This window comes from Saitoella complicata (assembly GCF_001661265.1).
Source record: "Saitoella complicata NRRL Y-17804 unplaced genomic scaffold SAICOscaffold_21, whole genome shotgun sequence".
Taxonomy (NCBI): domain Eukaryota; kingdom Fungi; phylum Ascomycota; class Saitoellomycetes; order Saitoellales; family Saitoellaceae; genus Saitoella; species Saitoella complicata.
Genome location: NW_017567012.1, coordinates 57,615 through 83,177, shown reverse-complemented (window position 1 = coordinate 83,177; position 25,563 = coordinate 57,615). Strand labels below are relative to the sequence as shown.

The 25,563-nt window shown below is 52.9% G+C and overlaps 14 protein-coding genes across 14 annotated transcripts; 7 read left to right on the top strand and 7 right to left on the bottom strand.

Annotated features, from left to right (window-relative positions):
• Positions 1-145: 145 nt before the first annotated feature.
• On the bottom strand, positions 146-2,713 carry SAICODRAFT_9157 (WD40 repeat-like protein; the record flags this gene model as incomplete). The annotated part of the gene is made up of 1 exon (XM_019171762.1): positions 146-2,713. One exon carries the CDS (start codon positions 2,711-2,713, stop codon positions 146-148), a length of 2,568 nt encoding a protein of 855 aa, XP_019022271.1.
• Positions 2,714-3,236: 523 nt separating this feature from the next.
• On the top strand, positions 3,237-4,538 carry SAICODRAFT_95741 (uncharacterized protein). Its single transcript, XM_019172008.1, has 2 exons — positions 3,237-3,428; positions 3,480-4,538. Exons 1-2 carry the CDS (start codon positions 3,358-3,360, stop codon positions 4,429-4,431), a joined length of 1,023 nt encoding a protein of 340 aa, XP_019022270.1. The 5' UTR covers positions 3,237-3,357; the 3' UTR covers positions 4,432-4,538.
• Positions 4,539-4,559: 21 nt separating this feature from the next.
• Positions 4,560-6,914, bottom strand: SAICODRAFT_9155 (uncharacterized protein; the record flags this gene model as incomplete). The annotated part of the gene is made up of 1 exon (XM_019171758.1): positions 4,560-6,914. One exon carries the CDS (start codon positions 6,912-6,914, stop codon positions 4,560-4,562), a length of 2,355 nt encoding a protein of 784 aa, XP_019022269.1.
• A 228-nt stretch (positions 6,915-7,142) lies between these two features.
• SAICODRAFT_20867 (acyl-CoA N-acyltransferase) lies at positions 7,143-7,853 on the bottom strand (the record flags this gene model as incomplete). Its single annotated transcript, XM_019166340.1, has 3 exons — positions 7,771-7,853; positions 7,453-7,713; positions 7,143-7,398 (listed from the first exon to the last, which is right to left on the bottom strand). Exons 2-3 carry the CDS (start codon positions 7,680-7,682, stop codon positions 7,143-7,145), a joined length of 486 nt encoding a protein of 161 aa, XP_019022268.1. The 5' UTR covers positions 7,683-7,713; positions 7,771-7,853.
• A 98-nt stretch (positions 7,854-7,951) lies between these two features.
• Positions 7,952-9,667, top strand: SAICODRAFT_95733 (phospho-2-dehydro-3-deoxyheptonate aldolase, class II). Its single transcript, XM_019172007.1, has 2 exons — positions 7,952-8,267; positions 8,316-9,667. The coding sequence occupies exons 1-2, from the start codon at positions 7,998-8,000 to the stop codon at positions 9,564-9,566; spliced, it is 1,521 nt and encodes a 506-aa protein (XP_019022267.1). The 5' UTR covers positions 7,952-7,997; the 3' UTR covers positions 9,567-9,667.
• Positions 9,668-9,782: 115 nt separating this feature from the next.
• On the bottom strand, positions 9,783-10,520 carry SAICODRAFT_60315 (eukaryotic translation initiation factor 4E; the record flags this gene model as incomplete). Its single annotated transcript, XM_019169755.1, has 3 exons — positions 9,783-10,040; positions 10,097-10,271; positions 10,327-10,520. The coding sequence occupies 3 exons, from the start codon at positions 10,518-10,520 to the stop codon at positions 9,783-9,785; spliced, it is 627 nt and encodes a 208-aa protein (XP_019022266.1).
• Positions 10,521-10,893: 373 nt separating this feature from the next.
• On the top strand, positions 10,894-12,978 carry SAICODRAFT_157560 (uncharacterized protein). Its single transcript, XM_019165581.1, has one exon. The coding sequence runs from the start codon at positions 11,188-11,190 to the stop codon at positions 12,778-12,780; it is 1,593 nt and encodes a 530-aa protein (XP_019022265.1). The 5' UTR covers positions 10,894-11,187; the 3' UTR covers positions 12,781-12,978.
• Positions 12,979-13,041: 63 nt separating this feature from the next.
• SAICODRAFT_95728 (40S ribosomal protein s2) lies at positions 13,042-13,906 on the top strand (the record flags this gene model as incomplete). Its single annotated transcript, XM_019172006.1, has 2 exons — positions 13,042-13,236; positions 13,292-13,906. The coding sequence occupies exons 1-2, from the start codon at positions 13,075-13,077 to the stop codon at positions 13,904-13,906; spliced, it is 777 nt and encodes a 258-aa protein (XP_019022264.1). The 5' UTR covers positions 13,042-13,074.
• A 65-nt stretch (positions 13,907-13,971) lies between these two features.
• SAICODRAFT_95725 (Tautomerase/MIF) lies at positions 13,972-14,685 on the top strand (the record flags this gene model as incomplete). Its single annotated transcript, XM_019172005.1, has 2 exons — positions 13,972-14,433; positions 14,498-14,685. Exons 1-2 carry the CDS (start codon positions 14,256-14,258, stop codon positions 14,683-14,685), a joined length of 366 nt encoding a protein of 121 aa, XP_019022263.1. The 5' UTR covers positions 13,972-14,255.
• Positions 14,686-14,925: 240 nt separating this feature from the next.
• SAICODRAFT_9148 (globin-like protein) lies at positions 14,926-15,585 on the bottom strand (the record flags this gene model as incomplete). The annotated part of the gene is made up of 2 exons (XM_019171755.1): positions 14,926-15,433; positions 15,485-15,585. The coding sequence occupies 2 exons, from the start codon at positions 15,583-15,585 to the stop codon at positions 14,926-14,928; spliced, it is 609 nt and encodes a 202-aa protein (XP_019022262.1).
• Positions 15,586-15,918: 333 nt separating this feature from the next.
• On the top strand, positions 15,919-17,308 carry SAICODRAFT_20860 (uncharacterized protein; the record flags this gene model as incomplete). The annotated part of the gene is made up of 2 exons (XM_019166338.1): positions 15,919-16,138; positions 16,308-17,308. The coding sequence occupies exons 1-2, from the start codon at positions 16,000-16,002 to the stop codon at positions 17,306-17,308; spliced, it is 1,140 nt and encodes a 379-aa protein (XP_019022261.1). The 5' UTR covers positions 15,919-15,999.
• A 255-nt stretch (positions 17,309-17,563) lies between these two features.
• Positions 17,564-18,329, bottom strand: SAICODRAFT_95722 (uncharacterized protein; the record flags this gene model as incomplete). Its single annotated transcript, XM_019172004.1, has 1 exon — positions 17,564-18,329. One exon carries the CDS (start codon positions 18,327-18,329, stop codon positions 17,622-17,624), a length of 708 nt encoding a protein of 235 aa, XP_019022260.1. The 3' UTR covers positions 17,564-17,621.
• A 1,454-nt stretch (positions 18,330-19,783) lies between these two features.
• Positions 19,784-20,848, bottom strand: SAICODRAFT_83532 (FMN-linked oxidoreductase; the record flags this gene model as incomplete). Its single annotated transcript, XM_019171328.1, has 2 exons — positions 20,299-20,848; positions 19,784-20,238 (listed from the first exon to the last, which is right to left on the bottom strand). Coding segments are annotated over exons 1-2 (924 nt in total), but the record flags the coding sequence as incomplete, so codon positions are not given.
• Positions 20,849-23,797: 2,949 nt separating this feature from the next.
• SAICODRAFT_31392 (uncharacterized protein) lies at positions 23,798-24,935 on the top strand. Its single transcript, XM_019167903.1, has one exon. It carries the CDS (start codon positions 23,816-23,818, stop codon positions 24,809-24,811), a length of 996 nt encoding a protein of 331 aa, XP_019022258.1. The 5' UTR covers positions 23,798-23,815; the 3' UTR covers positions 24,812-24,935.
• Positions 24,936-25,563: the final 628 nt, after the last annotated feature.

Below are 25,563 nucleotides of genomic sequence, written 5' to 3'. Positions count from 1 at the left end.
CTACATCGAGAAACCGAGGGAATGATTGCGGGCAACATATAGAGAAACACCATGCAGGTCATGGTTGTCCGTGGATTTATTCCCACTACTAAAAAGATGCTAATGCCAAATCACCTTCCCATTCCTCGTTCTTCCTTACTTTTGTCTACTGTCCATACTCATGCCTATGGAACCTCGCAACCTCAGACTCCAACATATCAAACACCGGCCTCTCAACAACAACAAACTCTCCGGGCGCAAGCGCATCAACCGTCAACATCGGTCGATACTTGTACGTAATCCAAAACGGCTTCTCCCGCTCCTCCCTAGACACAACGCCATCAACCTCACCCTCGTTCGAGTCATCCATCTCCACATCACCGTTCGCGTCCTGTCTTCTCTCCAACAACTGCGCGTTAACACTCTTAGCCTCCTTCTTTTTGCTCCTCTTTAATTTACCGTTCGTGACGGGTTGGGGCTGGTGGAACGACTCTTGCTCATCATCGATCTTCCTCTTTGCCTGGCCAGGTCGCATCGTGGGCTTAGGCATCTCGACATGCATCTTGATATGTGCGAGCCAGGCAGCACCCCACAACCAACACGTCCGTCTGTCCGCAGGATCAAAGAACATACCAACACACTTATCTCTCAGGATCGTAAAGTCCTCTGGGAGGTTGGGTGCCTGCGTGCGAGACCACTCGGTGAGCGAGGCCGTAGCCAAATCATACTCGAGGACCTTCATATCCGCAGTCGTGATCACGAAAGTCGGACCGACATCCTTGGCGCCCGTACGGAACGTAGCAGCAGTGACAGGTGCTGGTGCACGCGGCAACTGAATGAACGAACCCCATTTTGAGAGGGAGTAAATGGTGATGTTCTGCGCAAGATCGATGATGGCAAAGTACGAACCATCGAGCGACACAGTGATGTGTGAGATGTTCTCCGTGTGCGTAGGCATCTTCCTCACAATCTCGCCATCAACTGGTACCTGGGGTGCTGGTGCAGGGACAGGCGGTCTCTCCAGCTCCTCCACCGCATCCCCGGCACCCTCCTCCAATGCAAGCATATCAACGCCAACAATCTCGTTATCCGGGGTAACGATCAACAACCGCGGAGTGCTCTGAGTCTCCTCGCTCTCGCCAGACCCCTTGGTCTGAGCAAAACTCAAAAGATGAACACCCTGCTCCTTCAACTCCGGCACATCAATCTTCATGACAGCGTACCCAGACTTTCCACCCTTCTTCGGCACCAACCTAAACACCTTGGTCTCATTCACGGTGCCAACCGCGATCCACCTCCCATCCGGCGAGATTGTCCCAGCAATCAAGTTCTCCTCATTCTTGAAAGTCATCTTCAATACCAGCTTGGCCTCATCCTGAGGTGCAGTAACGATAGGCGCGAGCTTGCCCTCACGCGAAGTCTTGAGCTTGTGCAGCTTCCACACCTTCACGCCACGATCCGTCCAAGTCATCATCAACCTTGCCTTTCTCGCGACCGCCATGACGGATTTTTGGCCGACTGCGGGAAGGGTACGGTGGTTGGTCTGCATGAAGCGGGACATGCTGTTGACGACAATGGATCGGTCGACACCAGCGGAGACGAGGAACTCCTTCGTCTTGCAGTCGAACGAAGCCATAGCGCGGACATCGTGCTCGTGGAAGCGACGGGAAGCGACGTCGGCCCATTTGCCAAGCGTGGGGTTCACAACACGGTAGCAGATCGTCTTCCTGTCAACACCCGCGGAGAAAACACTGTTTCCGGCCTCGTTCTCAGCAAGCGTCAAAACATCAGCGTCGTGAAGACGGAAAGACTGCTTGAGAGAGTAGTGCTTATCCCAGAACTTGACAGCTCCAGTAGAATCACCCGAAACAATAGTACCATCATGCAAGACCTTGACAGCCCAGACAAGAGTAGCGCCAGCGCCAGCAACCGTCTCGACCTTCATCTTCGTCCGCATCTGTCCCTGAGGCGCCTCGAGATCCCATACTCTCAGCGCAGAATCCGAGCATCCACCAACAATCTGACTCTTACCCTTCCACGCCAAACTCAACACACGGCCCTTCTCGACCTTGGACAAACCACGAGCGTACTCCATAACTCCAGGTCCACCAGAAATGTCGATTACCACGATAGAACCGTCATCGCATCCAACCACGAGTTGAGGGGAGTGAGGATCAGCGACGATGGACCAGATGGCGCCGGCGGAACAGTCCAAGTTAGCAATGGCACGGCCGGTCTGCAAGTCCCATTCTGTAATGTATGTCGAAAAACCGATAGAGAAAAGTCGTGGCGGCGAGGAGGGGTCGGCGGTGGACCATGCGAGTCCTTCGATAGATCGGTTCTCACCACCCTTCAATGTAGTCTCGTGCACCCACTCCAACTTCGGATTCCAAATATCGATATCTCCATTTGCCCTTCCAACGGCCAACCTCAATCCTTGTGGGATACCACCATGTCCCTTCCCGCGATGTGAGAATGCCAAAGTGGTGATCGTCGAAGGCGTCCAGTCAACGAACCGACAACGGTGAATATGAAGGTTCTTCTTGCGTCGGTGCACTCTATGCTTCGTCTGCTCCAACGCCTTCTCGATCTCCTCCTCCGTCAACAGCGCCTCCTTCCTCGCCTTCTTGATTTGCGCACCAGACGGCTTGCGCTTCCCATTGGCCACAACGACCTCGGCCGAAGTTGCCGCCACCAGGACGGCGTCCGTCATCTCAATATCCTCTGCAGGCATATCGAATTGATCCTTTGAATTTGTTGGTCAAGGGTCAAATCGTCGAGGGGTTCGTTCGGGATTGTATGCGCTGAATGCACGCTTCGAAAAAGTTTGAGTGTTGCTGCAGAGTAGCGCCGCCTCACATGACCGATAAGAGAAGCCTCAGAAAACCCGGAATTGTCTATGGGAGGGCCAGTATGGAAACTGTTTGATGCAAATTATGGCCAGATAGAAGGCCATAATCGTCAGTCACGGTCGTCTTCAGCGAGTCCATCCAAGCAAGAATAGCCGACAAATGGCGGGTAGAACGGCCGGTCTGCAGCTGCGCATACTTCGTGGGGTAAATGCGACTGCTTTGAGTTTGTTTAGACAACGTGCAACAGACGATCCTTGAGTCACTATACACTTCAAGGGGCATGTAGAATCGAGTTGCTCAGTCATTGATCAAAATTATTCACAGACTCCTCATGGCTTCATCGACCTGCGCAACAGCGACTGAGCCGATCCGGGCGACGACGAACCCAACGACGGAAGTGCGGGCACCACGGCCTACCTACGAGACTGATACTCAATTTCCGGCAGTGGATCAGCATTTATCGCAACATGAAAGAACAGCTGCACACAATGGTCCAGGTCTAGCGGAGACACAGGCGCCTGCGCCCATGCAGCAGGAGCGATCGGAGGACCTTGAGAAGGTCGTCACTGAGGAGCAGGAAGAGCCGAAAGCTAAGACGTACGTGGTGTGTTACGCCTAATCATAGGTTGTATGCTAACTTTTCTCCAGGTCAGCGCCTCGAATGATACCATTATGGAGTTGGCTGATCTTCTTCTCGATCTGGGGTGCTCTGGCCAGACTGGGTCTCTCCGCCCTTGAAGACTACCAAGGGGCGCCAGTGTTCTCTCTGGTTTGGGCACAATTCACTGGATGTGTAATCATCGGCTTCCTATCACAAGACAAGACGATCTTCTTGGTGGATGACAGATACACTGAACTCTACACCGGGCTCACAACCGGATTCTGCGGATCTATCACTTCGTTCTCTTCGTGGATGCTTGGTTGTTTTGCTGCGATGGCCAATGTCAGACCTATATTTGACAGACCGAATTCGGGGTACAATGTTATGGCGCTCCTGGCGCAGGTCATTATCACACTCTCTGTATCCATGGCAGCTCTGCGATTTGGAGCTACGATGGCAAGTTTGGCGGAGTACTGGCTTGCGGAACGGGGATGGGTACAAGTGCGTGGAGCAAGAAAGGGCCGTGATGCCAGGAATATCCTCGCAATCATCCTGGCCATTGGTTGCTGGGCTGGAGCAGCCGTCCTCGTTGGTCTCGTACCGAAATGGCGGGGTGTGGCTACCTTCGCAGCATTGTTTGCACCTCTGGGCACACTTACAAGGTTTTACCTGGCCCGACTCAACCCAAAGATTAAATCCTTTCCAGTCGGTACATTCGCTGCCAACATGCTGGGTACACTGATCCTCGCCATCCTTTTCCTGCTCCAGCACCGAACAACTCCGGGCCATGTGGGTTGTCAGGTGTTGCAGGGCGTGAGCGACGGATACTGTGGATGTTTGACAACAGTATCAACATTCGTCCTGGAGTTAAGCACGCTAAGAAGGCGTCACGCATGGAAATACGGAGCCGTGAGCATTGTCTGTGGTATCATCATCATGGTCCAGGTTGTAGGCATTGACAACTGGACTCATGGACTAGGAGGAGGTTGCATAATATGATTAAGATTGATGATGATATAACTAGGTATAGTGCGGTGCTTGCCCGTGAAGCTTGTCCATGACTTGATCCGTGTATTCCCAGAACTATCGTACTTGCTTAGCCGCACAGCGGCATTGCAACGACTCTTTCACGAAGGCGGGTGATGATGCCTGTTCTCTTCCCACAGGTCAGCGAAATTGCTAGCGTAATTGAGGGGATCTGCTGTGGTTCGCGTGTTGAAAGCATGCAAGCCAAAGTCCGGTTTGGCTGGTACAGCACCGGCCAACGTCATGGGGTTGATAGGTACGAGGCCGACGTTGACGTCGCCTACAGCGGCCGGAGGCACAAAAGCATTTCCAGGTGCGACTGTGTGCAAGATACCAGGGCTATTCAAGCCTGCAGTCGGCGGCGGCGCCAAGGTGACCGGAGGAAGGGTATCGAAGAAATTGACCGTATTCATGCGAGACTCGAATGGTTCCATCTGTACACCCGTCTGTCGCTGTTCACTCTGGAAGATATCCGCGAGCGTAGCGTCGTTGAGGACCCTCAAGATATCCAAGCACCGTTGAGCCGCCATACTTCTCGACTGCAGCACCTCCAGGATCTTCACACAGACGACACTGTCGGCGTGCAAAGCGTCATGATCCGGCCTCTTCGGACTGATGGCGTTGGCAACGAGAAGTACCGAGCATGCACACATGATACTGCTCAAGAGTTGCCACCAGGGAAACTCAAGCATAAGGTACTGGAGGTTAGGCAGATCCTCCAGCATGCGAATAAGTGCTCTAGCCTCCGCGATACAGATCCTTTCTCCTTCGAGATATGAGAGACGGTCAACGTCACTGATCTTCGCCGGAGGACAGAACTCAATATATCCCAGACAAGGTCGGTTGATGATGCAGCGAAGATTGTGAAACTTTGTGCCGAGGTTGTTCCTCTGCTTGCTAAACACACTTCGCGACTGAGTGGACTGATTAAGGTCGAACCTCAGGTGTTGAGGTAGCTCATCTTTCCACTTGAGTAACGCATCATCCAGTTCCGTGATGGTTTCGCGGGTAATGTATTGTTGTTTGCTGAGAAGATCTGCGGGATACAACCTGTCCATGACCATGCCAATGACCTTGCTGAAGCGGATCATCTCCGCGAAGTAGGAGACAATCGATGGATCCTGATTCTTTCGAGCAACGACATCTCCATTCAAGAGGAAACAATCATCCTCGTGGTCCATTGGTAGCTGAGCAGCACAGCTCGAGTCCCGAATCATGGGTGCTCTGCCAAGCATGAGACTCAATAATCTCTCAAGTACATAACAACTGTACCAACATCTCGATCGTGTCTCACGCTCCGCGGGCGTGAATCCCTTCGCCTTGGAACAATCCAGGTTCAATCCCAGCGACTGTCCCATGCGGATAGCCAAACCGAGGACCGTCCAACTGCGGTTCACACGGTTGGTGATGAGTAGGTAAAAGCTTGCCAGAAGCTCGTACTGTACCATCGATAGGTTCGCAAGCTCGAAGATGTCGTTCATGAGCATTCGACTGCGAATGAAATAAACGGAATGGTCGACTCCGTCAATAGGGCCTTTTCCTTGCACGGCCTCGTAATATGCTCCAATGGCGATAATCATATTGAATGAAGCCAACCATGTATTGTCCCAGGTCGCACCACTCCAAAGAGAGTCATAGGTTGCAAAAAACGTGCTCTTACAGATGAATGGGTAAGCGATATGGATTGTCGAAGAGTAAACTTCAACGTAGCGATCCGCAACCTCCTGCGTCGGAAGTTCATATGGATCAGGAAGCTGTGGTGATGCATCATAATTCACATCATCCAGGTTGTAGTCCGGCAGACGACAACTTCGATACACGCCATCCGGATCGGCTTGATCGAGCAGCAGACGTCGGAAAGTGCACCGCATGAATGCGATATCGGATCCTAGGCCAATCATGCCTGCAGGTGACTTCGAGCTTTCGGTCGTACCTTCAACATCACGATCGAACATGACCATGCGGGTCATCTTCTCTCCTGCTGCGTCAACTTCTCCCTTGATATCCGTCCCTGCGCCAGCTGAAGGAGGAAGCCTATCCTTGAGTGTAGCATTGGGATCATTCAGCACAGAAAAGTTCTCAAGAGGCGACTGCTGCGAATCGGTCGAAAATCGTCTCTCCTCAGTCGGCGACACCGGTTCTTCTCCAAGAAATTGGGCGATCTTTGTCCGGTCAGCTTCGTCGACCCTTCCCGATAAGTCCCGAAGCAGATCAAGGCACTGCTTCAAATGAGTATTCGTAGACACCATGGCAGCATGACTATCACTGCCAGTGGCACCTGGAGCAACCGGAGTGTAGATACAAGCGTACCCATACCCGGCGCAATTCGTACAAGCCGGCCTTTCTCCGCTACACTTCTTCTTCAGCCGTCGGCACATAGCACAGGCTTGATTGGTTCGTATCCGCTTCCTCGGCTGAAGTGGCTTTGATTCGAAGCCCGGGGTATCCTCAGCCATGATTCGTAGCAGTCTGTTGATCCTTCAACAGCTTGTTGGAACGCTGAAGTAAGCCGGATCGTATTTAGGGCTCAAGTATAATTTTGCGGGGCATTCTACGAAGTACGTCACATTTGAATTTGAAGCGCGGCGCGTGCTTCCGTTGCAATTGAGAAAACTGCCAAGCTTTCTTAAGTGGACGTGATCGCATCTAATCTGATTGGCGATCACAATGCGGATCCTCGAAGTTCATCGAAGTCTCTTGCTTAGAATCATGTAATCTGCTCGTCTTTCTTTGCCGCTTCTCAGCTTCACAGGTTGTGGGCTGGTCTCATCCTCCTCGTATCCTATGCTCGTGTAGAATTGCAGTGCAGCTTTGTTCGCCGTAAACACGGTCAGCATCGTCTTTTCCACGTCAGCACGTCTTCCCATATGCTCCAAGATTGACATGAGCCATCTTCCTAGCCCCAGACGTTGTGCAGACTTATCCAATTGCAGTTCGTAACTAGATATCGACGGTGTTAGCGGATGTCATCCAGCCCCATCTGGAAGTGCTCACCAATACGCTACCGCCATATCCTGTTCCCAGTCGATCTGGTATGATACAAATCCTGCGACTGTATCCGGAGCAGACTCTGCACTCGCAATCAGATAACGCGTCGGCGGCTCACGCATCTCCACCCTCTTGTCTGAAGCCGACCAACCGCACTCGGCCTCCTTGTACATCTTCTTCATATTGGTCTCCACAAGCGAGAAGCATGCCGCGAAGGCTGCTTCAGGGATCGACATTGGATCATGGAGGGTCACCGCATAACGCGTCCTTGAAGCAGCAAAAGGTCAGCAGCGGTCCACAGGCAAGAGACGAGGCTCGACGAACGCATTCTTCGCAAGAAACTCTCGATCATCAGGCAATTTCTGCCTGATCTCCTCGAGACTCAGCTCGTTGACTTTCTCGACCTTATCGATAATCATATGAAATGATGATTCATGACGTCGGCCAGCGCGCTTCCGAGATGAGCTGTTGAACTTCGCGACGAGCTTCCGCGCTGACAACGTGAGGCGAAGGGCCCAACCGCAATACTTTTTTTTCACTGTTCGACCATAATGGATATTCCGACTAGAAATGGCACTCACGAGGAGCAAGACGACGAGGTTGACGTTCGTCTCTACTCCGTCTCTCCTCCGAGCGCTGCCGCCAGATCCGCCGCTCGCTTGAGCGTATCCGGCGAGCGACCTCAACAGCCTGCTGAGTGGACTCCGTCCTCATGGCAGTCAAAGCCGATCAAGCATGACGTGAAGTACAGCGACTACAAGCAGGTGGAGAAGTCCTTGCGCAAGCTCGAGTGGCTCCCGCCGCTCGTAACTCCCGCTGAGGTGAGCGATTTGTTCCCGAATCCCTACGAGCATAGCTAACATGCACAGATCTCGAAACTCAGGAAGAAGCTTCATGACGTTGCTTTAGGCAAGGCCTTCCTCTTACAAGGAGGTGACTGCGCCGAGCTCTTCGACTACTGCAACGCCTCCGTAATCGAGAACAAGCTCAAGGTGCTCCTCCAAATGTCCCTCGTCCTAACCTGGGGCAGCCGTACTCCCATCGTCAGGGTTGCCCGTATGGCAGGACAATTCGCCAAACCCAGAAGTAGTCCTATGGAGGTCATCAACGGGAAAGAAGTCGCCAGCTTCAAGGGTGACATCGTCAACGACTTCGACCCCGAGCACCGTGAACCCGATCCGGACCGCTTGGTCCAAGCCTACTTCCACTCCGCTGGGACCCTGAACTATGTGAGGGCACTTCTCTCCTCCGGATTCGCCGACCTCCATAACCCCATGTCATGGTCCCTAACCCACGTCCGCGACGAACACATCCGTCAAGATTTTCAAAAGATGGTTGACCGTCTCCGTGACAGCCTCGAGTTCCTCCACACCGTCGGCGCGGCAGAATCCTCCAATTTAAACACCGTCGACCTCTTCATGAGCCACGAAGCTCTCCTTCTCGAATACGAACAAAGCATGACCCGGAAACTCGTTGGTCCGGATGGTAAGGAAGGTTGGTGGGATACCTCTGCACACATGGTCTGGATTGGTGACAGAACTCGTGCCATCGATGGCGCACACGTCGAGTTCTTCCGTGGTCTCGAGAATCCTATCGGTATCAAAGTGGGCCCTAGCATGAAGAATGAGGAGCTTGTGCGGTTGTTGAATGTCGTCAACCCAAACAAAGAGCCCGGGAAGGTTACGCTCATCGCGAGGTACGGGTATGACAAGATCGAGGGTCTCTTACCCGGCCACATCAAGGCTGTGAGAGAATCTGGTCATAGGCCCGTGTGGAGTTGTGATCCTTGTCACGGAAACACCGTCACTACGTCTTCCGGAGTCAAGACTAGAAAGGTGTCATCTATCGTCCGTGAGATTGCTTTGTCCTTCAAGATTCACAAGTCTTTGGGTTCGACGCTGAACGGAATCCATCTTGAGTTGACGGGTGATGCCGTCACGGAGTGTCTAGGAGGAGGAATGGAGATGACCGACGAAGACCTCGGCACGAACTACGCAACCTACTGCGACCCAAGGCTGAATTACGAACAATCACTGGACGTAGCCTACTTGCTGGCTCGCTACATGCGTGGAGAGGGTGGAGACGCCATGTTCGAGGAGCTGATGCAGAGGTTGCAGTAGCATAATGTTCTTGAAGCTCTCTCTCGAATATAAATCCGAGCCCCACATCTGTCACACGTAGAAATTATGTAGAACGCCCTGAGAAAACAACACAAAGCCCTTCTTTCAATGCATCAAATCAACCAGTCGACACCACCAGGCCCACTCCCGCATACATTTACTCACTTTTCGTTCGTCTCATTCTTGTTTCATATCATATTTCTTGCTCCCTCCACCTTACACAGTCAACAAACTCCTTGCCCTGGAGGTACCGCTGTGCGCAGAGTCCGCGTGCGAGTTGAACTCCAAGATATCCTTCTCCGACAATCCCAACACCTGCTTAAACTTCTTTCCGATGTCGACTAGCGTAGCCTTGTTCTGGCAGGTACGGGTCCAGAGGGAGATACGGTAGAATCCCTTACGGCAGTTGAGCACGACACCCATGATTTCCTTGTCATCATCTTTCTCGACGGTCTCACCGATCGCAGCAAGCATCTGTGGAAATGGTTAGCATACATCCGGGTGAATATCGAGGAAATGCATGAACTTACAGAGTGCAACCACAACTCGTCGATAGGAACGGCACGCTTATCCTTGAACTGGTACGCCCACTTTCCACCGATCTTGTTCTGCTGGTCTTCCCACTCGGGTCTGACACCAGCCTTGAACAAGTGGTAGTCAGACTTCACAGCCAACTCAGAGGGCTTAGGAATGTTATTCCAGACACTGCATACATGGTCAGCATACATCCCCGGTAAACTCTTTGCATGGGATTACGAACCCCCAGAACTCCTCAACACTGTCGAAAGAAATTACCTCCTTCAAGTTGTGTGCCCATGCGTCCTTCTGTCCAGGGGTAGGTGGCTTGGTGAACCAGAGCGACCAATGGTTCATCAAAGGATGCTTGACGTTGAATGCCTCAGGAGAGTGGAAGACGGTAAGAGGACCTGACGGCGTAGACTCCTCAATGGACATGTCCTGAATATCTTCGGTAGTAGAGGCGATGGCGGGGTCAGCCTGGGTAGATGCAGCGGCGGGGGCAACTTCGGCCATGATATATGCGTCTATTGGGTATATAGGTCGTGCTGTTGAAATGGTCAGAATGCCGCTGGAAAAGGGAGGAGCAATTGGGAAGGGACTCACCAAGTAAAAGCGATTCAAGCTGGCTCCCTTTGGCGGGTCGAATTCAGGGGTGTTTCGTCGCCGAGATCCTTTGGTGTCGACTGCGGCCGTACGCGCCGGACTGCAATTTAGGACTGGGATGCTGAACGAAGCACACGTCAGGCACGTGCATGGGTGCAAGTCAAAGCGGATCAACGCAGGCGATACCGGGGCCAGACAGAGCGATGTTTGTTTTCAACGTATCTAACAGTTGCAGCACAAGCTGTGAATGAGACTGCTGGGTCCTCGACAGGTCTTGCTCGCTCGCCTTCAACAGTTCTCTGGCAATTGCCGGGGACGGGATTGCGCGCGCTAGGTGGGTGGGCTGTCCATGCGCTCAGCGGCTGCGACTCAGATTCATCTCCCTTATCACATGAACACCGCGGCTCTCTTATATTTGTGAGAATGGATCATTCGGATCGTTACGACCGTCACTCAGCTTCCGCTGCTTGTCGCGGCTGGAGCGACCCCCTGGCTGTCAATGGATCAAAGCGCTGATGGTAATGTTACGGTCAAAGACTCGCCATTGTTTGGGAAGGCCGCCTATGCCGCTCGCACGTTTCTGCCTGGGACGATTGTTCTGGATGAAGCACCGCTCTTTGCTGTGACGTACGATATGAAGGCTCCCATCAGCAAGAAGCTGATCAGGGAAGCCAATGCGACATGGGGGAAGACATATCGCAAAGAAGCCGCGCACGGTGGTGTCGTTGACGGAAGGGAGTTGATCTGGGTCCTGGAGTTGTGCAAAGCGGACGACAAAATCAGGCAAAGAGTGCTTGATTGTTGCAACGTCCCTGATCTGTCTCAGTCCAACGTTCGTGGAGCTACGTGTATCAGGCAGGCTGAGAATGCTGCGACAACTCTCAAGCGCCTGGCTGGACACGGCGGGCAGTACGAGTGTGTCAAGAGCTTTACACATGCTGAATTGCTGCGAATGCCGTTGATCTTAGCCATCAACGGTCATGCCTTTGGATCGGACGGAAGTGCTGTCTTCGAACTCGGATCAAAGCTCACGCACACTTGCGGATCTCCCAACACGGAGTACTCTTACTCTCTTACAGAGAACCGTGGTCGACATATCGCTTTGCGCCGCATCCAGGAAGGGGAATTGCTAACGACCCGTTATCTGGCCGGACCCGTTGAGATGATGAGTGCGCCTTTACGTCAGGGTATCCTATGGCAAACCAAGGCTTTCTGCTGTGTTTGCTGCAAATGCACACATGAACCAGACTACGCACGCGGTTTTCCATGTTCAGCATGTACAGGCGCCTGGCTCAACCCAGGAAGTCCGGAAGAAATGATGCTCTTGCCTATGGATATCCGACCTGAAGTCGTTTACTCGGACTCGGCACTCATGAAGGAGGGACATCCAAACCCCTGGTCATGTCCTTCTTGCAAGATGAGGTATAAATACCCGGTGCCTAACATCTTCCTGGAGAAGAAAATGGAAGAAGCAGCTGAGTCGCTTGTGGTCGATACGGAGGAGGACCTACCAGCACTGGGCGTGGATGGAGTTCACAAGCGGTACGCTATGGTTGCACGGATCCTCGGTCCAGGTCATGGGGCTTCGACTCGTATGCTGTGGGCATTCGCTGAGGCCTGCTATCTGAAGTTGACAGCACTTGGCAAGCGAAAGATACCCGGCGAGATTGGGCGAAGGGCCGCCATGGCCGCCGTCGATGAGATCGCCGAAACTGCACAAAAGTTGTGGTCATGGACTGTACAGCGCTACACTCAAGAAATCGCCAGTGAGATCTTCGTGAGGGCGTTTACGAAATGGGCAGCTGCAATGACAAGCATCGCAGACGAATCACAATTCGGCGGCAAAGATGCCGGGCTGAAGAGAAAGTGTGTCTTTGTAGCCAGGGATTTGATTGAAAAGGTCAGACCTGCAATTGCTGGACGGAAAGGATGGCCGATTGAACATGAATATGCGGAATCCTTCGATCATGTCGATTCCACGATATTAAGGCTCGAACGCGAAATGGGCGCGAATAAGATCAAGAGAGTAGGAACGGATTTAATGAAGGTTACGTCAAGTGGACTCGGTTTTGGGAAGAGGTCAACTGGATGATATCAATATCTGACGGCAGAGGCTTAGGGTGGTCGGAGATGGGCGGCGTTGTGTAATTCACTATACCCACGTATATCTAGACAACGAGGAAGAAGAAACACGAGATAATCAACCACGATATTCCTCAATTACAGCAATCAATTGTACCCTTCTCTTGCTGGCTTCTGCACACCTCAGGGTTTCCTTGACCCTAAAAATTCGCGCCACGCGCGGCGTCCAGACAAAAGTGCGAAGGGTCCGGGGTGCTCCGGTTCTTCCTCTTTGCAACTTCGACAAACGAAAAGCTTAGAAAAAATGGCTGACGCTGCTGCTCCTGCTGCCCCTGCTGGTCGTGGTGGATTCGGACGTGGACGTGGACGTGGTGGCCGTGGACGTCGTGGACCCAAGCGTGACGAGGAGAAGGAGTGGGTCCCCGTTACCAAGCTCGGTCGTCTCGTCAAGGCCGGTAAGATCAAGGTTCGTCCATTTTGAGTTACTCGATTTGCAATTGATTCTTACAGTTTTTTCATAGTCCATGGAGGAGATCTACCTTTACTCCCTTCCCGTCAAGGAGTTCCAGATCGTCGACTACTTTCTTCCTTCCTTGAAGGATGAGGTCATGAAGATCATGCCCGTCCAGAAGCAGACCCGTGCCGGTCAGCGTACCCGCTTCAAGGCTTTCGTCGCCATCGGTGACGGTAACGGTCACGTCGGTCTCGGTGTCAAGTGCTCCAAGGAGGTTGCCACCGCTATTCGCGCTGCCATCATCCTCGCCAAGCTTGCCGTCGTCCCTGTCCGTCGTGGTTACTGGGGATCCCTCCTCGGTGAGCCCCACACCGTCCCTACCAAGGTCTCCGGTAAGTGTGGTTCCGCCATGTGCCGTTTGATCCCCGCTCCCCGCGGTACCGGTATCGTCGCTGCCCCTACCCCCAAGCGTCTTCTCCAGCTTGCCGGTATCAACGACTGTTACACTTGCTCCCGTGGTTCCACCCGTACCCTTGGTAACTTCGTCAAGGCTACCTACGCTGCCATTGCCAACACCTACGGTTTCTTGACCCCCGACTTGTGGAAGGAGACCCCCTACACCGCCTCCCCCATCGAGGTCTACGCCGACGTTCTCCGTCAGGCCGAGAAGCGTCTTCACTAAATGCAAAGCGCTTGCATTTATCTGGATGTCGTGGTGCTAGGAAATATTGGAGTGGGATTGCTGCGTTTTTGGATATGACCCTGCGAAGGAGAGTAGCGAAATGCAAACAGCCATTCTGTACCAGAAGATGTCCATGTTCCTTTCCCTGTCTTTATAAAACACCTGACCTTTTTCTTCGGTCGCGGTCTTCCGGAGCGTCCTGCAGGATCCGCTGCCGGCACGGTCGGTTAGATGTCCCCGCTTCGTGTAACATGACGACGTGTGCAAAACACAGCTCGTTCATAACTATCCACTCCCCCCATTGATCCTGCACACAACTCCCTTTCGCTACCCCTAAGCAACATACAAAATGCCCGTCGTCGACCTCACCGTCAACTTTCGCATCTCAGAATCCGCCCACCTCGGCCGTGACCTCATCAAAGACCTCCACGCCTTCTCCGTCGAAACCCTAAAGAAACCCTCCAAGTACATGTGTGTCAAAATCAACGAACACGCGCTCATGGCTTTTGACGGAACTTTTGATCCTGGTATGTCCTGCCCATCAAGGCTCGGTTGTTGCAATTGGTATTGTAGCTGATGAGTGCTGGACAGCGTTTAATCTTCATATCACTTGTTTGGGTGTCGATGTGCAGCAGAACAAGGAGATTATTGCTGCTTACACAAAGTTTTTGAGTGAGAAATTTGGGTTGCCTGGCGACCGTGGGTATGTCCGTGTCGTTGACCCTGGGAGGGAGAATATTGGGTTCACTGGACAACCGTTTTCCGAGCTCATGAGGTAAGTCCGGGTTTTGAAGAAGACGCGAGAAGATATCGTCACAGGGAGTGTGAGAATCAGGATACCAGGAATATCATGTAAATTAGGGTATATTAGGAAATATCAAGATGCCTTCTTTCACCGTTCACACCCAATGTCTCATCAGAAGACGTCCAGCGTCTCGTTCTCTGATGCCAACTTTGCCAAAATTCCATCCATAGCCATGCTGTCTGCTTTCATCTCTCTACCGATCAGGATATCCGCCTCACATTACTCCGCACTGGTAAGCGTTTCTGCTCCCTGTTCGTTGTCGCAACCCCTTCCGCTTCTTCGCATCCGACGCCTTGATCATCGCCGAAGCAAGCAACCCGTAGAGTTTAGCCCACGCACTCTCTATCGACCCACTCCACCCCTCCCCCAACCTCTCCCTCAAACTCAACAACAACACCTCCCCCACAGTCTCATACATCTCCGACTTGACATTATACAAATCCCTATGCGCCCTCCCCATCGCCTCCAACTTTGGCGCGAGCGCCTCGATATTGTTCAACATGTTCACGGACGTACTCACCACGCCTGCGAGTGCGGCAGATTGTGCGTGGATGTTTGAGAACATGGAGCGGAGTTCTGGGTGGAGGATGAAGAGGTTCGAGTAGAAGGTGTAGGTGAAAAGGGAGGCTGGGGAGAGGGGTGGGGCAAAGGGGTATTCTTGTTGGAGGGAGAGGGGTGTTTTGATGAATTTTTGGGGGGTTGATGAGGTTGGGTGCATTACTCTGAACCAACATATTAGAAGAGGAATTGGAAAGAAGTGTAAAAAGACTCACTGGTACCAGCTATCACGGACGACCTTGATCTCCTCCTCACTCATGAGCACAGGCGGCGGAGACGCCTCCTTCTTCTCCTGCTGCTTGCGAAAACCCTTCATAACGCAGACTCTGAGCAAGAAGGGTCTTGCAGATCAATTGCAAGCGATGGCCTGTCAAACAGCTGGTGTCAAGCTCAACATCGAACTTGAAATCCCCGCGCTGCGAAAAGTGCAGAAAGTAGCTTTCTGGCGCGCGGGCTGCGACGATGCGATTGAACCAACAAGCGAGTTCAGCCGAGGATCTCTGTTGTACTCTGAGAATGGGTATGGCCGTTCTTCTTGATTCAATGGGATAACTTGCGACTTGTCACTTCTTCGTTGACCAGTGTTTCGTATCCACGGATATCGAGGGTGACGTTCATCTGCAATCCCTGCATCACCCTGTCCTGAATTAAGCAGCTCTCGATGCTCATACAACTCCTCGACCGATCGATCAACTTTTAATTCCATAGAATCGACATTGACCCGATCACCATGAGCAAGAAGTTCGAGCTGCACATTCATACCTCGCCGGCCTTCTCGCTGCCTAGTACCGATCCGCTGAGTATTGCGGCACTTGCGTATCTTCAGATTGTTGCACCGGGGGAGTTTACCGTTGTTGAGTCCAGCGTTTGTATGTTCTTTTGAGAAAGACGGTGGGTGTTCATGTAGGAAGTGCGTGGCTGCTTATGGAATGACTGCGGATCACTCTGACTCGGCGATTCCATGTCTACGAACGCGTCGCACTTGATCCCACCGTCTCGATCCCCCCAAGAATGACTTCGATGCTAACATTTCTCCAGCACCCTTACCATCCCTCCGCGTCTTCCCCGAAGACATCAGAATATCTGGCTACACCGAAATCATTGCCTACCTAAAACGCGCCTCCTACGACGCCGATTCCGACCTGGAACCCAAACAACTCGCTCTCTCCGAAGCCTACTCCGCACTCATTACCTCCCGCGGAATCGACCTCTCCCTCCTCTCCCTCTACGCCGACTACCCCAACTATTCGCGAGTGACAAGACATGTGTTGAGTGCGCCGCTACCGTTCCCAGCGAGTTATGTTGAGCCGTTTAGGCTGCGGACTGCGGCACAGGCACGAGTGGAGAAATTGGGGTTCAACGATGCCTTGGGTTCGAATTTCACGGATGAGGTGAAGGAGGAGAGGAATCCCAATCCAAGACAAAACACTTTTCCCTCACTCACCGCTCCACAACCCAAACTCTCACCCGAGAACCTGAGAAAGAGAATAGCACTCACCAACCTCGCTTCAGAGTTTTACGCTACGATCAATACGATTATTCTGCAAAACCCATTACGGCCTACACCGTTCGTGTTTGGAGATCAACCTAGTTCGGTGGATGCGTTGTTGTTCGGGGTACTGTCTACACACCTCTACCCCGAACTCCCAAACCCTTGGCTCGCATCCGAACTTCGCAAGAAAGAACGCGTCGCGGCGTGGACACATGAAGCACGTCGAACATTTCTCCCATCATGTATAAAGACAATTACCTCACGGCCCTCAGTCACCTCGATGGTCTGGGACGCTATCTTCCAACAAGAAAAGAAGGCAGAAAACGCGGTAAAGGATGCAGCTTCTGAAGCTGCCGAAGCACAAGCACGGACGAAAAGGAATAAGAGGATCATGGTTGCCGTGGGTGGTGTGGTTGCGTTCATTGTTTACGTTTTTGCCGCTGGGATTGTGAGGATTGAGGTGGGCGGGGAGGAGGAGGGGATTGACGATGAGGGCCAGGAGGAGGAGGAGGAGGAGGGTGGGTATGTTGATCCGGATGAGTTGTAGTTGCCATAACATAATTTCTAGTTAATCATTAAATGGGCAGATCGCGCTGATCACCGCGGGAATGACGTTCGATGCGCGCGTGTCCTCCGCAAACACCAAGACGCCAATTGCAAGTTTGAACAACGAGGAAGTCAAGTAGAGGTAATTAATATGGTATTATACTCTCAAGTAAAAAGAGCGTTCTCCTGTAATAGCTAGCTAGCAATCGCAATCCCTACAGTCTGTATCGTACACTGTCACTTGTTCCATCCCTTTCCCCTGTTCCTCTTCCATTAATCCCCCAAAACGTCCTTCCTATCCCAATATGACAAGTTTACTCGTCCTTGGTAGTCTGCCTGGCAGGCTTGTTACCCTTGTTGGCCCAAGGGAACGCACCAGTAGGAACAGTGAAGAAAGAGTTCTGGTGGTTCATCACACCGGCAAGAGCGTTATACCAAGCCAAGACAGCAGCAGCCAAACCAAACGCTCCACCCGCACGCAAGAAGTGCACAGAGTTCGAGTGTCCAGCGCGGAAGTCGGCAATAGAGAGCATGAGGAATGCCATATCAAGGGTGAAGAAGAGACCGAAGAAAGCGATGGTAGACTTGAGCGTGCAGAGCATCATCAAGAACGTAAAGATAAACCAACAAATCAGGTAGATACCGATGGCGTGGTTGAATTCGTAAGGGTTGGTAGGGCTGTCGTAAGAAGCCGCGATACCGAAACCAGGAATCAAAATCGTAGCATACGACAACCAGAAACCACCGTACGAGCAGAAAGCGGTAGCACCAAAGGTGTTACCAACAGCAAACTCCCAGATACCAGCGATGATCTGGACCAAACCTCCATAACCGAGCGCGAGACCAAGAACGACGTTGGGAGTAGAGACATCGTGAGCGTTGACGTTGATCAAGGACAACACGAAAGTAGTGAGAGCGAAAGCGGACAAGCCAAGGGGACCGGGGTTACCGAACTTGCGGAAGAGACGCTTGTGGGGTTCGGGATCGAAATCGCCGCCGGAGGGGGGGAGGATGGTGGACATGGTGGGTGCGCGGCCGTGAGCGCTGGAGAAACCGCCGTATTGGGTGGTTCCGCCGTACTGGGTTGCTCCGGCGCCGCCGTTGAGGGCCTCGCCGGTGTAGACGACGTTGGGGTTGTACTGCGCGGCTTGCGGGGTGGTGGTCGAGCCGAGGTAGTTGTTGTTGAGGGTGTTTGTCCCTGCGGTTGACTCGAGGTCACCGGGAGGGTTCTTGAGAGCGCCGTGGTCAGACATGGATGAGAACGATGGACTTGTTGTGATGGAGGAGGCCGGGAAGGGAGCGACGGGGGGTATTTATGTGTCTCTACATTTTTTGGGTGGAGTGTGGAGGAGGGAGGATCTATTCCCAATGGAGCACGGGGTCTCGTTTGGGGTGGTCACGCCGCTCAGCGTTGCAAAGCTTAGTGTTGCCCCGGATGCCCAGCCTCATCGTGTTGGTGGTGCGGGAGACTACGGGGCGGGGTGACTGCTGGTCAAATTGAAATCCTTTTATCCTAAACGAGCGACTCTTCTAAGCTGACTTCTCTCATCGACTTCTCTTCTCATTATCCCTCTCCTCTCTGGCCAGTTGCAGGCGCTGAGAAAAACATCCACACCAGTTCGCGCGCCAAAATAGAGTAACAGCCCCCACGCTTAGATCACGGACGAATAGCATTCATCGTACGAGTGATACTCTAACGAAGGGCAGGTCGTAGCGTGTCTCGATCTCGCTTGTCCTTGTTCTCCCTTCCCTCCGTTCTAGACGTCGTGTAAAGGAGGGTAGCGTCGACGGAGCCCTGGGGGCGCGGCGTGCGGGATGGGCGGGTATGTCGCTGGGATGTGGTCACGGGGACAACGCAAATTGACCGTTGAGCTCCGCCAAAAGCCATCTCTCGACATCGACGAAAACAGGCGATCGCCACCTTGCTCCTTTCTTCCCTGCCCTCTTCTCACTCCTCATGCCATGGACAGCTCACGCACGACCGACGACCGCGGCGACAGAGTGCGGGGGTGTAGCTTCCCCACACTTCTCCCAACTCTAATCATGGCTACCTACAGGCCATTAAGCTTCTAACCTCGCTTTTCACCTTATGGTCGGGTTTAGTTTCATTCTTCCGTTGTTCCGACTCTTCTGGGGTCGCGCTGTGAATGCGTCTGCGCAGGGGAGCCGGTGGTCCGGTGTACCCCGGACATGCAACGGTTCGGGCGAGTGGAAAGTCGTAAAATGAGAGTTTGGGGGATGCGGGGTGGATGGGGATCGATGATTATGTCAGTTTGCTATCAAATCACCCTCCAGCATATTTCTGACTTCCTCCTGCGTCTCACACTCCAACAGTGCCTTCCCAAATCTTCCAAACCACGGTCTCCGGACACATTGATACTCCACAAACCGCTTCACGTGCTGCTTGATCGTATACACCGTCGCCGTCCCCTCAAACTTCTCACAATAACCCAGATATTCCAGACAAACCGCTCTCGGATCCGGTATCCGAGCCTCAAACAGCAGTGGATTGTCAAGCACAGCCTCACCGACCATCACACCGTCCACCCCCGTCGCCGCCCTATTCGTCGCGAGGTGTGCGAATGATCGGGTCCCACCGTTCAACAACACCGGAACGGCATGATCGATCTGTGCTACGCATAAACGTACGGCGTCCATATCCGGCACCCCGGCCCTCCTCCGACTCTCCGCCACATGCCGTGGGTGAATCGCAATCAAACCCGTTCCCGCTGCAATCAACCTTTCACACAACTCTGGCGTTTGGCTCACCGGGTTACACAGCCGCACCTTCGTGGTCGTTGGTGGGGTAAGTGAGTGTGACATGGCGGAGACTACGGACTCAATGAGTGGCCAGTCTTTTTTGGGGAGGAGGTAGCCGCCGTAGTGCCCCTCTCGAGCGCGTTTTTGGGGACAGCCGAGGTTGAGGTCGATCTATCAGTCCTTCAGCAACTGATCAGTTTCACCCACAACAGACACTCAAAAAGAACATACCGCGTCTGCCCATGGAGCGATTTCTCTTGCACCCTTCACGACGGTCTCTGGATCATTCCCCTGCACCTGTACAAGCACCGGTCGACCGAGACCCGCGGCTTTCTCAAGTTGTAGTGACCGTAGATGGAACTCGCGATATCCGATGTCCGAGGTAAGCCGTGCTGGGTCGAGCATTTCCGTATATGTGGAGGTTGCGCCGTGAGCGACGCAGAGGGCTCGAAAGGGGAGGTCAGATTGGTTGATCATGGGCGCGACCACATATTGGAGGTCTTCAGCACGTAGAGACATGTTGAGGGGCTCAGCAAAGGCTGAAATGAGCGATTGGCGTGTTGACGCTGGATAACGAGTGGGACAAAACAAAAGCTTGCCCTGTAACGAAGATATCGAGAGCAAAGTCCCGGAGTATACATTGAAAGGGGTTACAATTACTGACAAAAGATAAAACGTTTGCATAACAGTTGTTTTTAGCATTCACCATAGAACCCGTCTTGTTGTCATGGTTCTGCGGTCATGCAAAGTTGCTGCAGCTCGGTCGTACGTGTAAACAAACATTGAGGTCGCGAAAATCCAGCAACACCCGCCGCGACCTTCGACACCCCCGACAACCTTAGAACCCAGCAAAGCTCGATCGGCGTAGTGTACGAGTGTCTTTACATCAGATAATATTGCGACAATGTCGTCCACACCGCGCCGCTCACCGCGCAAGAGCATCGCGTTCGGCTCTGCCTTCTCGCCCAAGAGCGTCAACAAAGAGAATGCCTCCCCTCAGAAACGCGCCGCAGCAGCAGACTTGCTTGCGCCAACTCCCAGCAGAAAGAAGCGGTCGCAATCGCTAGGTGGGGCTGATGATCCACGCGCTCCTTCGGCAGCGAAGATCACGCCTGGGAAGAACTCGCGTATGTCGCTCGCTCCAAGAGGTATCCTGAAGAGTTCGGCATACACCGGAGAATATGTGGAAGAGCTGGATGGTGCTGGACCATCGCGAAGAAGAATGTTCGACGACAACCATACGGTCGTCGGAGTAATGCAGGTTGCGCTGAAGGAGGAGGCTGAACGTGAATCTGAAGAGCAGAAGAAGAAAAGGCAGGAGAAGCGCAAGAGCTTGGGAAGAAGAGTCAGCTTTGCCAGCTTCGCAAACGTTCGATTGTTTGACAAGGATCAGGAGGCGCAGACACCTGGTCAGGCGACGCCGAATAAGGGATCACCAAAGAAGAAGGAAGCACCACAGAACTCGCCGTTGATCAGCTTCGACTCGCCTGCGGTTAAGGCTTCGCCCAAGCACGCTAAGCCTCCTGCAAGTCCAGCACCCCTAATCACTTTCAGCTCTGACACTCCTTTCGACGATGACGACGAGGATGAGGATGCTGATATGGATCTGGCGGGTGACGACATGACGTCTCAGTTCCACATCATGAACGGTACGCCGGTGCGCCAATCAACTGGTTTCATGATCGACGATAGCGAAGATGATGAGGAAGAGGGCGAGGCTACTATGGACGTCACCCAAGCAATTGGAGGGTTCATCAAGAGCAACGCACCAGAGTTTACCGACGATGAGGAGGAAGCTATGGACGAGCAGACTATGGATCTTACGAAGGCTGTTGGCGGATTCATTGGAGGACAGCAAGTTGCCGAGGACAGCGATGAAGATATGGGAGACGGTGAGATGACCATGGATATTACCGGTGTTGTGCCACCTGCCTATCTTTTGGCTCAGCAGAATGCAATGGACGAAGACGACTCCGACGAAAACGAGGAAATGACCATGGATGTTACCCGTGCAGTCGGCGGCATCCTAAACCAAGGTTCTAGGCAGGCGATCGCCGAGGACGAAACCATTGGTTTCGACATGGATATCACTCGCGCCATTGGCGGTATCATCAATGACGAGAAGGAGAACCCTGTCCGCCCGGTTACGCCCAAGAAGAAGGCAGCTTCCGCTGGTATCCTTCAGCCGCGGCCTGATGAACCTGTTGAGGAGGACGGCGATGACGGTATGGATCTTACAGTCGCCGTCGGTGGTATCTTCTCCAGAGCGCCTCAAGTGTTCCAGGAGGGAGATGACGAAGATGACGAGGAGGAGAGCAATGAAAACGACGGAATGGATCTTACCGTTGCCGTCGGTAGCATTCTTTCTAACGCTGCGAAGGAGGAGGAACAGAGGCAGATTGATGCCGAGGAGGACAATGGCAACGACGGCATGGATATGACTGTGGCCGTTGGAGGTATCTTGAGCACGCCTCAGCAGGTCGTTGAGGAAGGGGACGAGGATGATGATGATGCCGGTAACGAGGCTATGACCATGGACATTACCCGTGCGATTGGTGGTATCGTTCCACCCGCACAGAGTCTGCCAGACGATGCCGCCGAAGCCTTCAGCCCCATTGCCGGAACTCCTGTTGGTAAAGCACGCAATCTCAATGTGGGTACCCCCTTGGCTGCTGTTACGCCGCAGCAGAAGCAGCCTCTTGGGCAGTATGGTACTCCCATGCAGTTCCGTACTCCTATGCTCGGCACACCGCTCCGCACTCCTCGTTCTGGTATTCGTGCCGCCGAGGCTCTCCTTGGACGCTCTCCTGCGCCGCTTCTCAAGGATCGTCGCAAGAGCGACACCTCCGCCTTTCCGGCCGTCAAAATGGGATCACCTCGTGCTGTGGAGATCCTCAGCCGGAGGAAGTCGATTGGTATGGAGCCTCGTTCCCCAGCTGTCAAGGTTGTCGTTGGTCGTGAGGCTGGATGGGGCAACGAAGAGTTTGGTGCCAACATCCCTGTTCCTAAGGGTATAGCTACCATCCAGGACCGCATTGCGTCCATGACTCCGAAGAAGAAGCCCGTTATCGCGAAATCTCCTGCCCGTGGGATGACTCCCTTGAAGCTTGACTTTACTGCGGCTCCTGCTTCCCCCAAGGTCGGAGCCAAGAGGGCCATTGAGCAGGTGAATACGCCCAGCCCGACCAAGAAGAAGGCCAAGTTCGATGTTGCCAGTGTATCCACGACTCCTGTTCGTCAGGCTTCACTGGCGAAGGAGGCACAGGTTGAAGTGAAGATTGAGGATGTTGAGATGACAGTCGAAGAAACGGCCACCGTCGAGGAACCTACTGAGAAGAACATCAGCCTTAGCAACTTCCTTGACATGACAGGTATCTCTTTCCTTGACGGTCTCACTACCACTCGTCGTCGCGAGACCATCGCCATTCCCCAATCCATGATGAAGGAGCCGCAAGACGTGGACTACATCAAAGCGAGCCTCGTTACCTTGCCAATGTTGGAGCTCTTCCAGCACTGCTGTAAGGAGTTGAAGACTTCTATTACTGACGGTCAAGAGGCCGTGAAAGAGATTGAGCAAGACACTCTGGAGGACAACCCGCTCCTCTTCCAGGAGTACTTGAACGCCGCTTCCGACGTCCGTGCCATCATGGATTCGCAGTTCAAGCTCATCAAGACCAACGCCAGGTTGAAGGCTAAGGGCGTTTGGTACGAGTGGAGGGACAAGCTTGTGCAGGGCGTTTTGGAGGACATGCAGAAGAAGATGGAGAGTCTCGAGCAAGACGAAAAGACCCTTGTGCATGCCAAGGAGGAGCTTACCCCTATTCTTGCTCAGCTCAAGGCCCGTCATGCCGAGGTTAAGAAGAAGCTTGAGAATAAGCGTGCGAAGAAGCAGGCTATCGAGGAGAGTAACCAAGAAGAGCTCAAGAAGGTTCGTGAAAGGATTACGGAACTCGATGAGGAGATCAAAGAGCGCAGGGCGCAATTGGAGGCCGAGGAGAAGGAGAAGGAAGAAGCCGACCGCAAACTTGCCAAGGTTGAAGAACAGACGGCGGACGCAAAACGTAGGATTACTGCTGCGGAAAAGACTATCGAGGAGAACCGTGGACTTGACGCCAACGAGATCGAGGATTTGAAAGAGCAAGTTACTGGTCTCGAACAGCAAAGCGGTTGGAAGGTCACCTTGATCAGGAGCAACACCATCGCCATCGAGCACGTCGAGGAACTCCGCTGTCACATCCACATGAAGGACGGCAAGACTCACGTCACCTTGTCTCTTGTCGATGAGGACAAGGCAAACGAGTGCACACGTTTCTTCTTTGATCATCTTCAGAAGACGGTTCAGAACGATTCAGAACGTCCTGTGCCTCAAATTCTTGCTGGACTTAGGAAATCTTGGGCTGTTTACAAGCGGATCCGTACGGAGTTCGAGCTCCTTCGGGTGCAACACCCCGTTACTGTCTCCCGTGTCGTGACGGAGGATGGTACTGCACACCTTCAGGCGGCCACACGCCTTCTCTTGCCTTCCGCACGTTCTAAGCTAAGTGTCACCTTTGCCGTTACTCCGGCCATCCTCGATGTCTACCCTGACATGAACCAGAGCGGCGCCGTCACCGTCAAAGCCGAGGTCATTTATGGTACCTTGGACGAAAAGGAAGTAATGAAGAGTCTAGTTGGGCGGGTTGGCACAGGTGGCTCTGGTGCTTTGACAATGGCATGCAAGGAGGTTTACGATGTCTGGGAGTAAAGGGTGTCGTGCGTTGCTATGTAGCTTAGGGTTGGGTGGGACTTCGTTAATGGCGTTACATCTTGTTTATTCTTCACTATTTATGGATACTATAATTACCAAACACCAATTGCTATTCATCCGCATCCGCTTTCTTTGTGTGCCTCGACCTCAAGCTTCAAATAGCCATGACCATGGTGCGACTTGCAATTGAGCCAGGTTCATGTGATCAGTTTGCAAGCGAGGCTCGGAAAGCCTCCCGGTAAGAACTACGTCGTTCGGATTGAAGTGAAAAGGTGAGTGTGATTAACCCAGCGGCGTACGACGCGTGTTTCGCAGCCTCTTACACGTACTACTGATACTTAACCCCCCCATTTCAGCATCACGAACATAAATCACGACTTCACACACACGTGGGGTTAGACTTTCTCCACTTATCGGCCCGAAACCGTGCAATCGGATTTGTTTCGCAATGGATAGTGTCGTTTGACCAGCGATCCAATTGACCAACCTTCTCCGTTCACCCTTTAGCTCTCCCGTCTTCATCGTGACCCGCTTGAGCATCGCCATGGCTTCGCGCGCGTGTGCTCAATAATTGCACAGCTTAGCTTTCTGTTCGAATCCTTGTCAGATTCACAACACGATCGATCACATGTCCGTTCTCGACAACTCAATTGAGTTGAACTTTTTGAGTAGCTTACATGTATTGTGAACACAAGTCATGACGTGAAATAGCTAACTACCAGCACATAGTGTCGTGCTAGACGGCACAC

Bases quoted from the DNA above. Each gene is read 5' to 3' on its own strand.
- SAICODRAFT_95741 (XM_019172008.1), top strand. From the start codon at position 3,358: ATGCAGCAGGAGCGATCGGAGGACCTTGAGAAGGTCGTCACTGAGGAG. The intron at 3,429-3,479 runs GTACGTGGTGTG...ACTTTTCTCCAG, and splicing joins GAAGAGCCGAAAGCTAAGAC to GTCAGCGCCTCGAATGATAC.
- SAICODRAFT_157560 (XM_019165581.1), top strand. From the start codon at position 11,188: ATGGATCAAAGCGCTGATGGTAATGTTACGGTCAAAGACTCGCCATTG.
- SAICODRAFT_31392 (XM_019167903.1), top strand. From the start codon at position 23,816: ATGCAGAAGAAGATGGAGAGTCTCGAGCAAGACGAAAAGACCCTTGTG.
- SAICODRAFT_95733 (XM_019172007.1), top strand. From the start codon at position 7,998: ATGGATATTCCGACTAGAAATGGCACTCACGAGGAGCAAGACGACGAG. The intron at 8,268-8,315 runs GTGAGCGATTTG...TAACATGCACAG, and splicing joins CGCTCGTAACTCCCGCTGAG to ATCTCGAAACTCAGGAAGAA.